Source organism: Cygnus atratus, chromosome 1 (genome assembly GCF_013377495.2).
Source record: "Cygnus atratus isolate AKBS03 ecotype Queensland, Australia chromosome 1, CAtr_DNAZoo_HiC_assembly, whole genome shotgun sequence".
NCBI lineage: Eukaryota > Metazoa > Chordata > Aves > Anseriformes > Anatidae > Cygnus > Cygnus atratus.
In genome coordinates this window covers 35454053-35468576 of record NC_066362.1, presented here as the reverse complement: position 1 = coordinate 35468576, position 14524 = coordinate 35454053, and the positions used below count along the sequence as shown (strand labels likewise).

The window sequence follows — 14524 nt, the reverse complement described above, 5'->3', positions numbered from 1 at the left end:
AACATGCTTCAGGTGAAAAGAGGATTACAGTGTTGACAAATGAGATTCCTTAAGAAGTTCATAAGGTGGGCAGCTGGACCACTGGTGGTAATAAACGTGTTGACATGAAAAGCCTATGATACTGAGTTTAAAAATTAGTTTATCTGAGAATTTTCCTAAATGTAGATAATAAAGGAAATTTGAGCAATGATCACTCATTTCTTGGCTGCAGACAGCATAGCAAATATACTCGGATAAGGCCAAAACATGCAGGTATTGTACCTTTTTTTTTCCTTTAATCAAATCTGTTTCATAATCAAGACATAAATGCGTAAATAAGAAACTCAGAAATAGAAGGATCAGTTCTTAGCATGTTACTGTCGAACTGATAGGACACAACAACTACTACATCCTGAATCAGAACACAAAAAAAAATGAACGTGAATGGTAACTAATGCATTGTAGTTCTTCTATATGATGAACTCTACAATGCAACAAAGTAAAACCCTGTTGGTAGTAGCACTCATGACTATTTTTATTTCAAGAATTCTTTCCTGTCTTTGATACATCTTAATTCTTTGAGACTTAACATACACCATTAAGTTGAAATAGTTTAAAACAGAGTGAGTAGGAGGTGAGTAGTATTTATTTGACAGAAAATAGAAAACTGCACATTTTTCTAAATGAAGTTTTGACTAGATAGTTTAAATACAATTACACCATAATTGTATAGATTAAAAATTATAATACTAAATTATGGATTATGCACAGAAATTTAACAGCTGCAAAAGCTTATATAAAATGTTAACTTTTAATTTTTTAAAAAGATGTTTAGACTTGACTTATACTTCTATTAACAGACATTGCTGCAAAACATGTTTTCAGAGCTAGTTTTGATAGTGTTAGTGACAGCTGTATGCACAGATAAGCATTTTTATACTGGAGCAATTTCCTAAGGAAAACCATCAAAACTATTTTGAAATTCAGCTTCCTATTCAATAAAGGTGGCAAAAATAAATGGAAAAAACTCACTGCTACTTGAGTGCAGCATCTTACAGTCATCTGGATGAACTACATCCTGTTGTTTGGGTGACATTTTTCCCAGTTGAGAAGTTGAGTTATAATCCTGTTTTCTAGCCTACTTGTAATACTAATTTTCATGCAATTTCACCTTTTTTTGGTGAAAGACTTCCGTGTAATTCAAAATCTAAAGAGAATTTTTTGGACATCCTGCCTACATCATTTTCTCTGTATTTTCAATTGAATAAAACCTAAAGGCTGTAATAAACAAAGAAATGCTGAGTTCTAATGTATTTCATCACAAGAAATGAGTAGTCTAGTCTGATACATATTCCAGCATTCAAGAAGGAAACACCACAACTCTAATATGCTTCTATTAATATGGCAAAACACACATTTATAACTTAAACATACTTGTGAAACCTAAAGAGTATTTACTCCCCAAATGAAACCTATGTTTTACATGAACTATTACAGTCATTTTTATTGCACTTGCCTGATATGAAAAATACTGTGTAGACAAATAGGTGTCCCTGCTTCCAAAACTTACAACTGAAGGAAAGTGCACACCAGGAAAGTATTGTCAGAAAAATAAGGGCAGAAAACCCAGGGGTAAGGAAAGAATACTGGTATACCTGATCGTTCTTCAATGCATGGTGTCTTAAAGTAACCGATCAGATGGCAAAATAGTAAGTGGTAATGCAGTAAAAGTTATCAATTTACTGTTTAGTCATTTAAAGAGATCAAACAAATGTCCATGAACAGATCCCATTCTTAAGCCAGTTGGTAACTAGTTTGGGAAGACAGGAAATAAAATGCTTCTTAGTGGTAAAAGCTTGCAATAGCTTGCATTTGTGATACAGCAGGAATTGGATACTTTTTCTCTAAACAAACAAAAAAATAATGCAACGTGGGACTCTAGCTTTAAAAAACTTAAGGAGAAAAGAGCAGCTATTTGGCTGGAATGAATTCCTGCTTATATGCACAGCTCATGCAGTCCTTCTGATCTGAATAGGTAAAATGAACAAAACTGAAAGAAACAAACTTTTATACTGCCAGATTTGGAACAATTGAAAGTAGTCTCAAAATCCAGTGGAATAATACATATCCTTTTCAACACATACAAACAGGTGAAATTCATATTTTAGTGTTTTTTTTTTTTTAATTATTATTTTTTTCTGCATTGCTGACATAGGTGTCAAGCAATGGAAAGTAACAAATCACTCTGCTTCCCCAATACATATTTTGTCTCCCACTAGCTATCCAGTCACACAGGCTAAATAACTGCTACAAGAGCCTTAGCTGCTTGTGTGAACCTCATCACTTGTGTGACCCAAATTCTAAACGAAATAGGAATTACAAAGAATTTACTTGTTATTCCACGACTGCAAAGATTACTTCAAAATGTTAGACATTAATATGTTTACTTCATTTACTCCTATATACTGCAATAATCAAATACAGTACAATTCCAGAGTACTATTTGCAAGAAAAAAAATTAGAATTTCTGTAATGTTCCCTTATAGCTGTGTTTAGACAGACAATGTTAAAAATAAGGCTGAACACTACTCTACAGTGCCTGTTACAACTGCTTTAGGCTGAAGAAGAGAACAAATAGATGAACCCTGAGGAGAGTTGCTAGTTCACACTTTGTTACACTAAACAAGGTCTCAATTCAATTTATCTGAATACCAGGGCATATATAGCAAACTATAAATATAGATCTACTTCCCTTTGTCAGAGCAAGTGGAGAAAACGTCAAGAACACGGAGAGAAAAAAATTATGAGTAGAGTTACATGCAAAGGTACAACAGAAGGATGCTTTTATCTCAACTCCAATTTTAAATGATTCCAATTTTTTTCTCGCATTATTGTGAAGTAAAAAAACAAAACCACACCCAAGCAGGAAAATAAAAGAGCATGGCAGCAGAACTCACTGCTATATGTAAGGACACAGCTGCAGTGTCCTAGTGTTGTCATCACGTAATCTGAAATTAATTTCCAAGAACTATGGATATACTCCAAGTTACTGGAGTCTGAGGCTACACAATTGAGGAAATTCCAAAGAATTAGATGTGGCAGACTATGATCTTTTGACACAGTCAGTGTTGATCATCTTTTTTCCCCTTGTGAAGTCACACAGTAGAATCTCCACTGAATACAATGAAACATGAATTAAACCAACTTACTGCTTCTGAAGACACTGTAAAATGCATTAATTTAGCACATTTTTAAAGCACAAAATATTACTGGAAGTTATCACCAACCTATGTTTTAAGAGGAAAATTTTTAACCAGTGCAGAAATTCAACTGATTACTTTCTATAATTTTGCTTTTCTCAGAGAATACAAATATTCTGTCAATTAATATTTTGTTGATGGAACTGTATTTGTACAGATGTAACCTACATCTGCCATTAGTTTGCATCCCAATTCGGAACCACAAAACCTGTACCATAGCTGCCTCATTTGTACCTTTCTGACACTTCGGAAACTGAAATACTCCAATCTAAACATCCTTATAAGCACCATAGCAGTATCTACAGTCAAAATGTGCACCGCTCACAGTGCAACTGTGTGCAGCACTTCCTTCTTTCACTTGGAGAGCCTCATCTTATGAGGATTCAAACTGAAGGTTGCAGAAGATGACTGCCCACAACAGGAAATAAATAGCAAGCTGCAAATTCGATGTGAACAAACAGTAAAAGACACAGAAATGAGCTGTACAGGAACCGATAAGGAGAAAACATGTTTTTTTGTTGTTTTGTCCTTTCCAACAACAGCAGTATCCTGAACATCTAAACAATTTTCTGTAAACTACATTGCTGACTAGGACTTGTGTTTGCCATGTGCAGAGATATACTGAGGAAAAAAAAGTTATCGATCTCACTAAAAGTATCTTGCCTGAAAAGTTCAAGGCCAGCTACGTGAAGGTTTGCCATTTGGCAAGAAGAAACAACCTAGGTGTTGGTGGGAAAAGAAAAAAAAGAATATAATGATAAACTGTTGAAGTATCTCAGATGCTCCGACTTGCAGGTGTAATTAATAGTGACCATGTATTTCATGTGGCTTAATGTCTTGTAACGTACCAGGAACAGTGGCAGATACACCAGAGGGCTGTGCTGCCATCCAGAGGGACCTGGACAGGCTGGAGAAATAGGCTGATAGGAACCTCAAAGTTCAACAGGGAGAAGTGCCAAGTCCTGCACCTGGGGAGGAACAACCTCAGGCACCAGTACACGCTGGGGGCCACTTGGCTGGAAAGCGGCTCTGTAGAAAAGGACCTTGGAGTCCTGGTGGACACCAAGTTGAACGTGAGCCAGCTGTGTGTCCTTGCCACTATGGAGGCTAATGGTGTTCTGGGCTGCATCAGGCATTGCATTGCCAGCAGGTTGAGAGAGGTGATCCTTCTACTATATTCATCGCTAGTGAGGCCACACCTGGAGTTATACGTCCAGTTCTAGACTCCCCAGAATGAGACCAAGAAAGGGCCACCAGGATGATCAAAGGCCTGGAGCACTTCTCCTATGAGGAAGGGCTGAGAGAGCTGGGACTGTTCAGCCTGGAGAAGAGAAAGCTCAGGGAAATCTTATCAATGTACAATAATACCTGAAGGGAGGGTGCAAAGACAGAACCAGGCTCTTTTCAGTGGTGCCCAGTGCTAGGACAAGAGGTAGTGGGCACAAACTGAAACAGAGGAGGTTCCATCTAAACATCAGGAAGCACTTATTTACTGTGCAAGTAACTGAGCACTGGCACAGGCTGTCCAGATAGGTTGTGGAATCTTCCTTCTTGCAGCTGTCTGGATGTGGTCCTGGGCAACCTGCTCGAGGTGTCCCTGCTTAAGCAGGTGGGTTGGACCAGATGGCCTCCAGAGGTCCCTTCCCACCTCATCCATTCTGTGATGTTGTGAACAAGACATTGATAAGAGCCGGTAGGGAAGCAAGCAAATGTACAAGGGAACAAAATGGATGCCCTGGTAGATAAACATGTCTGATGATAAGCAAATTAACTACTATATGTTACTTCTAAGAATATTTTTTCCATGAAAAATTCCCAGTTTGAGCCATCTATTCCTTTTTCTTAGAGCTACTTATGTCATCTTAAATCCCTGTGTACACCAAGGCATACCCTCAAATCCCTTGGCACCGAGACATACAAGTTTTCCCAAATAATCCAAAATTTTGATATGGACCTTGTAATAATGCAGAAGACCCTCACATTTTTTCTTTTGATTCCCAATATAAATCTTTGTTAAGGTTGGGGAGAGGAAGAAGAAAGCTGAAGAATGTCATTACATTCAGCAATTAACGTTTATCCCCTAGCTTCCAGCTGACATATTTCTGTACAATCAGCTGAGCCCCCTTTCTAGATGATTTCAGCAACACAATCCAGACCCCAATTGTGAAAATGCCTGTTTGCTTTATTTTACATGCCTAGGCAAACCTACAGAATGGAGCACATGGGTTTACTTGATGGGCAGCATTAATTAAATTAATTAACAAGATTTGTCTTGCTAGGAATGGATATAAAACTATGCAATTTAAATATTCAAAAAATGCTGTTTGCATCAAAGAGGCCCTAAGAATATTTAGCCAAAAGTACAAATGGAAACAAGAATCTGATACTTCAAAGTTGGAGGAAATATTTTAGTGCTGGATAAGAAGGCAAAGCAACTAGAATAACTCTTATTCACAAACAAAATTAGTCAATTAAAAACGTATTTTCTAAACCAGGTATCTTTGCTTTCAGTTCTCACACTACTTATACAAAATAAAAGAAAGCAGTTTGAGTATGGTCAGCCTCAACTTGTATGTCCAAAACATGCCTCAAATAGAATAAATATTTTTCATGTGGTAATTAAGAGGAAAGGAAGTTTAGCTGATTGGTAGTTTATTTCAGTCTTTAGAAGATTAATATCCATGGGTGGTAAAGTACTCTATGCTTTAGAGCTGAGTAAGACTTACACACCCACATACCCTCTTTTTAAACTATAGATAAAGGTGAAGACATGCTTCATTTAAGACAGAATGTATCTGTTATCACTGAAAAAAAAACAATTAGAAATTAACTGGAAACAAACTCATCCACAGTTTGGTCTGCATGCCTTTTGCCAGAATTTCTATCAGATAGATAGATTTTAAACCGAATTAAGCAAGGGGTCAGGCAGGGGAAGGGTATTGTTTTCTTTAAGGACCCAATAGGCCTTGTCTTATCTTTCACTAAGTAGTAGAGCAGTTGCAAGGTTTTCAATTTCAGAGCATGATAACGTTATTATTTGTACCTGGGACCCAGGTTTGCAGTATACTGGAACTGCTTCTCCAAACACGCTATTTTGATTTGAATTCTATTAATGGAAAGTGCTTGTTTCTTTAATGTAAAATGTGTGTTCTTTTAAAAACTATCCACACTCGAAGATTAAGTTCCATGCAATGTTGTCAAAGATATATGCGCAAGTTCTTGAAGCCTCTTTAATATCCTTTTTAAAAGGATCGTAAACTGGAGTCTTAGAGGAGCAAGCTCTTCAAAGCTGTGCTTGCGTAACATCATTTCACATGGGGTACTTCTAACCCTGACCAGTTCCTCACACCCTCACTTGAAGCTCCTACAAATTCTACATCTATTCACATGTACCAATTAATATCTCTTTAGTCAGCAAATAGTAAAGCAAACATATAATACCACTTCTTATGCATGATAATCACTTTTAATATCTACAAAAAACTTCAAGGAACAAAAACCTAAAGGTAAGCTCTGAAATCAATAGAAAGGCACCCGTCTTTTCTTTTTTTCTCTCAAAACATTTGGCATTTGTGCTTTCACATCACAGCTTAAAAATGTGTATACAGGTGAAACATTATTGAGATAATAATTCATTAAATAAAAATTTAAATGCTATGTTACAAACTTTAAAAACAATACTATTAAAAGTGTTTTGTTTTAATTGTGTATTATGTGAAAGTGAAAGAAAATTCACATTTATTTAATGACAAACTTTACTGCACTTCTAAATGAGTAACTAACTTCAAAAATACACTTCTCATGGTTTTATATCAGACAGTATATAATTAAAAGGTTAGAACAATTTGGGTTTAAAAGACATTACAAAACAAAGCACTTAAAATAATTGAACAAAATATTACAGCCAAGTACTTCGGATATTTGAAATCACCCTTCTTGGGTCATGATTCAAAGACTATGATATCTGCAAGTAAGGTCAAAAAAGGCTAATGACCCCCGAGTATTATTTTTTTTTTAAAACAAGGCTGCAACTACAAAAATGGATAGATTTGAGTATAACAAACATCTTAAATATTTTATGAAGTGAGGTATGGTAGTGTTGAAGTGCTACAGTGGATTTCTGCATATTCAAACTTATTTCAGGTCAACTACTTTGAAGTTTGAGATCAGCAGGCTACTGACTGCTTGCTGCAATCTTTTGTCGTATGACCTCTTCATTTAGATGTTCAATGGCCACAGAGAAGATACATTCAATTAAGCAAAAACTAAGAACATGATCAGATATGAATGATCATATCTGGCAATTTAGAAGGCAAACTGTAAGTAAAAATGCGAGCATACAACTTATAATAAATACATTTTCAAGCATTTAACATTATCAATATTTTAAAAAGAATTTAAATAATAAATGCAACTATTTTATACAGAACTGTACCATTTATTATACACACAAGTATATCAGTTCCCTTTGTTTACAAAGGCTGGTTACAGATATATGGAATGTTACAGTACCATCTTGCATAAAATTTTAGTACAATTCGTACTTCAAAAAAGGGTGCAAAACACCAGCCTAATAAATCTGACTGAATTGAAATATTTTTAATTACATCATTAACACATACACAACAAGCTGTACATAAGCCCACTTTTCAATCACCACTTCAAGATACTGTAGCAAGTACATTAGATTATAAATGATTCCAACTACTCTGTTAAATTTATTAAAGGTTTGCACTGCTACTCACTCTGGAACCTTTGAGATATAGGCTGTACTCATGAATTACTGAGCTCTTGTTAGTACAGTTAAAAGGCAGTCAACATTAGTTGCCAAGTACTAGCCACAAGAGACTTCCTCAGAGAAACTTCACTTGGGAACAAACATTTTTGGATACTTTTTTTCCTTTAAAATTAAAAAAAAAAAGTTTTATGGGGTCAAGACTCTCCGTTCTGTACCTTGGATGCTGGTGGATGCATGAAGTCCTTAAAGGGAACAAGTGCCTCTTTCAGAGCAGAGCACACTTCCGAAGAGGAGCAGGTGATACATTCTACTAAAGTCGGGTACAAGGCAATAACTTGTGCCCATGTGTTAGCATCAACTGCAATGAAGAAAAGAACAGATTAGATCACTTCGTACCATCGGAGTTCCTACAATACATTTTTAGATACACAAGTAAGTTAAGAACACGCTCAGATGCCTAAACACAGGTACCTAGTGCTATACAGACACTAAGACATCTCTACATGGTCCTCAGCCATGATGCAGGATTTGCAGGAGAGCCATACTCTTGCAGCAGCAGCAGCTGCAAGCCAGATGGGATATCCATAAAACAGCACCACACACTTGTGTTTCGACACAATTCATTAACAATGTTTTCTGGATGAGGAATAACTGACAAATTGAAGATACTATTTTTGTTAAGTCCTTAACGCATATACATTTTCTGCCTGCTTTTCTCAGTTGTTGGTAGAAAGCTGAATTGGACACACTTCACTTTTGGAAATGTCATCAATGAGGCCTACTAATTTCAAAGCAATCCAGGCTACAAGAACTATAGAAAGCAGAGGAAGAAACACTGTACCAAGACACAGGAATATCCATGGTAAATTTCGTTAGTCCAACAAGTGAAATTAAACATTGTTAATGAATCTTATTTATTATATAATTTCCTCATTTGTCTCTGTTTTATCTTCATTTAAAGAGAGAACAAAACCCTGATTTCAGATAGCATTTTTATTACAGAAATAAAATGATTAAAAGCTAGGACAAGTGGGTGTAGAGTGATTCTCCAGTGGCCCTCTTATAAGAAAGTATGCCGCAGTTTTGGGACTCACTACCACATGCTGATCAATGTAGAATGTCTCTCATTGCAGGAAGAGGGATATGGGGAATAGTCCAGCTGAGCTGGCTATTTTACCCCTCTAAACCAAAACCCCGCCAAAGTAGCACTTCAGCCCAAAAACTTTATGTTCTCTGGAGCAGTTCTATCACAGAATCACAGAATGGTTTGGGTTGGAAGGAACCTTAAAGCCCACCCAGTTCCACCCCCTGCCATGGTCAAGGGACGCCTCCCACCAGACGAGGTTGCCCGAAGCCCCATCCAGCCTGGCCTTGAGCACCTCCAGGGAGGGGGTATCCACAGCTTCTCGACAACCTGTTCTGGTGCTTCACCACCCTCAGAATAAATCATTTCCTCCTTATATCTAACCTAAATCTTCCTTCTTTTAGTTTGAAGCTATTTCCTCTTTCCCTATCACTACACCCCCTGACAAAGAGTCCCTCCCCAGCTTTCCTTTTTCCTGCTTTTCCCTTTAGGTACAGGAAGGCCACTACAAGGTCTCCGTGGAGCCTTCTCTTCTCCAGGATGAACAACCCCAACTCCTTTGGCCTGTCTTCGTAGGAGAGGTGCTCCAGCCCTTTGATCATTGTCTGCCCTCAACCTTTTGCTGTCAGCCTGGGAAACAGCGCTATCAACGTGCCTGCTCACTGATGCTGCAAACGAGGTATCACATCTTTCAGAAAATCCACTCACCTAGGTTTTTCTGGAAAGGCTACTTTGTTTCAGGACTGACAAGGTTTTTTTCCCTTCCTCACAATATCAAAAAAAAAAGGGGGGGCTAGGTAGAGGGAAGCAATATATATGTTATTCTGTCAGAGCTGCGGAGTACAACACAGCTAGTTTAACAAAGAGACAGCACTAAGCAGTATGAGGATACTAATAATATTCCTCATAGGCATCTGTTAACAACTTGAATATCTGGAACTTCAGGAAAGGGGAAACAACCCATGAGTACAACAGAAAGGTATCTATTTATCAGAAGTTGATTTAGTATCTCCAACTGAGTTTTCCGGTGGGCACTCTCCACACATACAGTAGGTGCAGCTGACAGGAGGACCAGGACACATTCACATAAGTGAAGTTCAGATCCCCCATTCTAATCAGTCCCTTAAATACATCTGTCAAACATTTACAACATCACTTAGCATCAATGAGCGAAGGCATGTTTCTCATTATGGGGGCAGGAGGTACTACAGCAGAAAGGGAAGGAAAGCAAGACTTCATGTTTAGGTATTTAACAGCCTGCCCATTCATTTTTCACCTGTACACCCCTTTTACTGCAGAGTGCACCTATAGGAATGAGATCCACGGCAGCCTAAAGAGGTATCATGAGGGGAAAAAAAAAAGAATGTACCAAAACTAACAAATATAATTACGTATATTTAAGAATTATATTAACATTTTATGGAAGTTTTGTTTGTTTTTAAAAGACAGCAAGCTCTATCTAATAAAAGACATCTGAAATTGAAGTTTTCTACTTATTAAACATTTCTTAGAACTTTATACTGTTAGCTATAGTGGAAAAAAAACTTTTTGTCTACCTGCCACCTACATATACATAGAATTACACAATACTGAACCTTACAGAATACACTTTCCTTTCCAATTTGTATTAAAAGCACTACAGGAAGGAATAAATAAATCTTTGTGGCAGATACAATTTTATATTGTTTGGAACCAGGTTATTTAACAATAACTTACCATTTTCAGGCTGAGTTTTTTTAAGTGAATCTATGAGAGTACTGACAGCTTTTAAAACAAATATGATTTCTGTTACTTGTTGCCTACAAAGGGAAAAATGCAAACAGTCAGCTACTTATTTTATCAAGACTATAAAATTTTTATGAAAGTTACACAACATTAAAAAAATGTAATGAAAACAGCTGCCTAACAAGAAAAAAGGATATTAAGAGAATAAGGTTATCATTTGTCTTTAACTTTCCAATCATCATAGCTGTTGCCAGCTAGGATGACTTTCAAGTTGATGTTTAGAAAGAGTAACTGCATACATATCTCAATCTGAAAATATTCATGTACATGATTAACTGTAACATGGAAAGAATCAATCGCATCATTCATGATCAAAAGCTTCAAAAACATTTCAGCTGAAGTTAACTGAAATTTAAATAAGTTCCCATTTGAAAGAATTTCCTGGTACTTAGGGCAATTTTCTGTTTCAAGAAGAATTACTTGAGTAATGATTCACAATATTGCTATTTGGATATTTTGTCTTATTTTCAAGGAGACTCTCCACCTCTCAACTTAGAAACTATAAATAGTTCTGGTAGGAATAAAGGGAAATTAGATTTCAGAAATATCAGAGATATCAGAAACGTTGTTTCAGTAACTGAAAATATTTATTACTGAGTCATACCCCTATCTTCTCTGTAACAGCACCGAGCATGACCATTGTTTTTAAAGCTTTTTCCAGTCAACAGAATTTCGGTATCAACATTTCTTTGTAGTATTTCTCACATATTTCTTAGGCTTTAAATTTCACACAGACCTAGAACACCCACACCCCAAACACACACGCATGACTGAGACATATTTTGAGTGCAGCCTTTTTCCCATAAAGTACTGGGAATACCCTTCATTTCCTAAAGACATTGAACATACCGTGGAAGAGGACATCTGCCACTCAATCTCTCATCTTCTATGTAGCGATGCAATACATCCTGTGACCTTTTCAAGAGCACAGAAAGTGCCATTCTAGAGATGTAGCCTTCCTGAGGAGTTGTGACTTTATTACTGAATGAAAACTGGAGCAGTGTTTCAAAACACACCTTAGAGAACTCCTCTCTCATTCGAATATCTATTTCTGCTTCTGTCAAAGTAAAACATATTTAATTGTATAGTGCGCATGCCGATACCCTAAATGATGCATTTCAATCCGTTAATAATATTTTGCAAAAAGATTATCACTCCTGTAGTACTAAAGATACTAAGATTAACGGTGATATCAACATATGTTAAGAACACATTCTGAGAAAAAGTGACTGTGCAATATTCACAACAGTTCAAGAAATAGAAGAATATTCAATACATTCAGCAACATGTCACCTACTTAACACTGCTTTAATAACAAAATACATTCAAGCAAATTTATTTATTTATTTTTTAAAAAAAGGTAATGGCAACCCCAGTTCCACATCACCAGTACTAATATCTGGTACTGTACGATCCAATTGTTTTTCTCTGTAATGCTTTATGTCATTTTAACTTTCAAAAATACATATACATAAATATATAAATGTTTTTTTCTTAAAGGCAAAGAGAGTATCTGGTTAGGTACACTATATAGTTATGTTACGGTCATTTAATTTTTAAGAACTGGGTATCATGTCTGTCTTACAATTGCCTGAAATTACTGTCAACAATTGCAGCTGGCATAACAGAAAACGAATTACGCAGAAAGTTCAGAAAAGACTATAAAAAACCACAAGTACAATATTACACATGATACTGACCAAACAGTAAGGAAATAATTTTAAAAAATTGCAAGGAATGTTCTGTAACTTCCATGAGACAAAATATAGTTTATAAAAACAGGCTGCATATTAAATTGTCTATAGCACATACATGTCATGGAATTTCAAGTCTTTATTAGAATAAGTACTGCCAACATTTTTGTTACTTTCTAGTAGACTATTTCAACATCATTTTCTATATCTTTTGTCATTCAGCTACCATACCTGTAAATGAGGATGACTGAGAGTGTATCGAGCCTTTATTGAGCATAGTCATTATTTGACCAACAAATTCCTTAGGAATAAAATTAGCATACGGTAGTATCTCTGTGCTAATAAGCTGAACCACCTAAAATAAATTAAATAAATTTATATTGGTTTTCTGAATATTAAAGTTGTAATTTTAGTAGAAGGCAAAAGAAACAGTAAGCAAAAGAGACATGCCTAATGTAATTTCACAAAATATTCCAATGATAGGTTTTATAATTTATAAATACATCTAAAAATTGTGGATGTGTGTAACAGATTAAACTCAGACTAATAAACTTTATTTTTCTCCTACTTCTGAGTTTCTGAAGCAGTTATCATTCAGATTTCCACTGACATTTCAAGTATATTCTTCAAGTACATTCTTTACAGTTTTGAAAAGAGAAGATCTGATGTTAGAAATCTCCCTCTCCCTCCACCCAATTCAATATCCTCACTATGACATTAGCACATATATCACATGCTTACAATGTGACATCAGTGAAACAGAACATGTGAGTTATTATCTAAACAAGCTTAAAAGCAAGGCACGTTAACTGAAATGCTGTTATCTTTGGTCTCGATGCTCACACACAGGAACAAAGTGGGTTTACATCTCTGTAAGTTAATGTATTAGATTTCAGAGTTCTGCCCGCTGCAGACAGAATTCTTCGTACTTTTTATCCAGAAATCTTCACATCCTATCTGCCGTTCTGGAGAGATGACAGGAGATCAAACCCACAGATACTGCCATGCCTTCTCTGCAACTCCCTTTCCTCTGTAAACCATCCCTGATCTAACACATCTGTTTGTCCTGGAGTAAAGGAGGACCAGTCTCTCTTCACTCCCAGTATTATCTTTCTTAATTTTCTTCAGTGTTATCCAATCAAGCATGATATCCTTTACGATTGCAGTGGTCTCTGTACTGCACAAACAAGACATCATTTCTCCATTTATGCACAAGCTTTTTAGTATTGAGAACACATCTGGACGGCAACAGTGAATGCCACCCCTCAACACAGAAAGCATTCACTTTAGATTCAATCATCAGCTTCCTTTGGTTTACAATTACCTGTGTAATTGCTTGGCAATAACATTATAAGTAAGAATCAGATAATGGGTCAGAGGAAGAAAGACACTGTTTTTCTGGTTTTTCCACTCAATGCTGTTTTGAACTCAAGTGGACAAGAAGTTTTTGGTATGAAGCTTTCTATCCTTTGCAAAACCCTGAAGCAGCCAAATTCTGAGCCTCTGAATTTCTTGTCTCATTTTCAAATGGAAAAAAAATCTCAAAAAAATAATGAACGGGAAACTTTTCCAAAAATTATTTAGGAACTAAATGCTACCTGTCAATGTCACTACCTTGTATGTTCGACAGTATAATACAGTTGCTATAGTCTCCTTACCTCAACATCAATACTCTCATTCTTCTGAAATTCTTGGATTGAGAGATTATCAGGAGGTGTACTAAAAAAAAAAAAAACATACTACATTATACTTTTAAATTCACAGAATGTGTAGGGAGTTAAGCAAGGGAAAATGCAGTACATTTAAAGTTATTACATGCAGCAAGTTGGTACTGTTATATGATAATGATTAACATTTCAGAATAAAATCTAAATAATCTAATAATAAATAATCCAATAATCTAATGAAATGTAATAATGCTAAAAATGGTTCTAAGGGAAACAGCAGTAAGCACTAAATTGAAGAGTTACAGCTGATGGACCTG

At 36.0% G+C, this 14524-nt stretch overlaps 1 protein-coding gene across 3 annotated transcripts in view; it reads right to left on the bottom strand.

The window, feature by feature from the left end:
* The window catches only part of MON2 (MON2 homolog, regulator of endosome-to-Golgi trafficking), a 111331-nt gene that overhangs the window by 30948 nt on the left and 65859 nt on the right, over positions 1–14524 (bottom strand). For 2 of the 3 annotated variants that reach the window (XM_050708237.1, XM_035544249.2), the window contains exons 30-34: positions 14199–14259; positions 12772–12895; positions 11696–11903; positions 10778–10860; positions 8193–8335 (exon numbers count right to left, since the gene is read on the bottom strand). In XM_050708237.1, the coding sequence (XP_050564194.1) occupies positions 8193–8335; positions 10778–10860; positions 11696–11903; positions 12772–12895; positions 14199–14259 (619 nt within the window). Of the gene's footprint in view, positions 1–6695; positions 8336–10777; positions 10861–11695; positions 11904–12771; positions 12896–14198; positions 14260–14524 lie in introns of those variants that run through there. The other variant, XM_050708238.1, reaches the window with a different exon arrangement.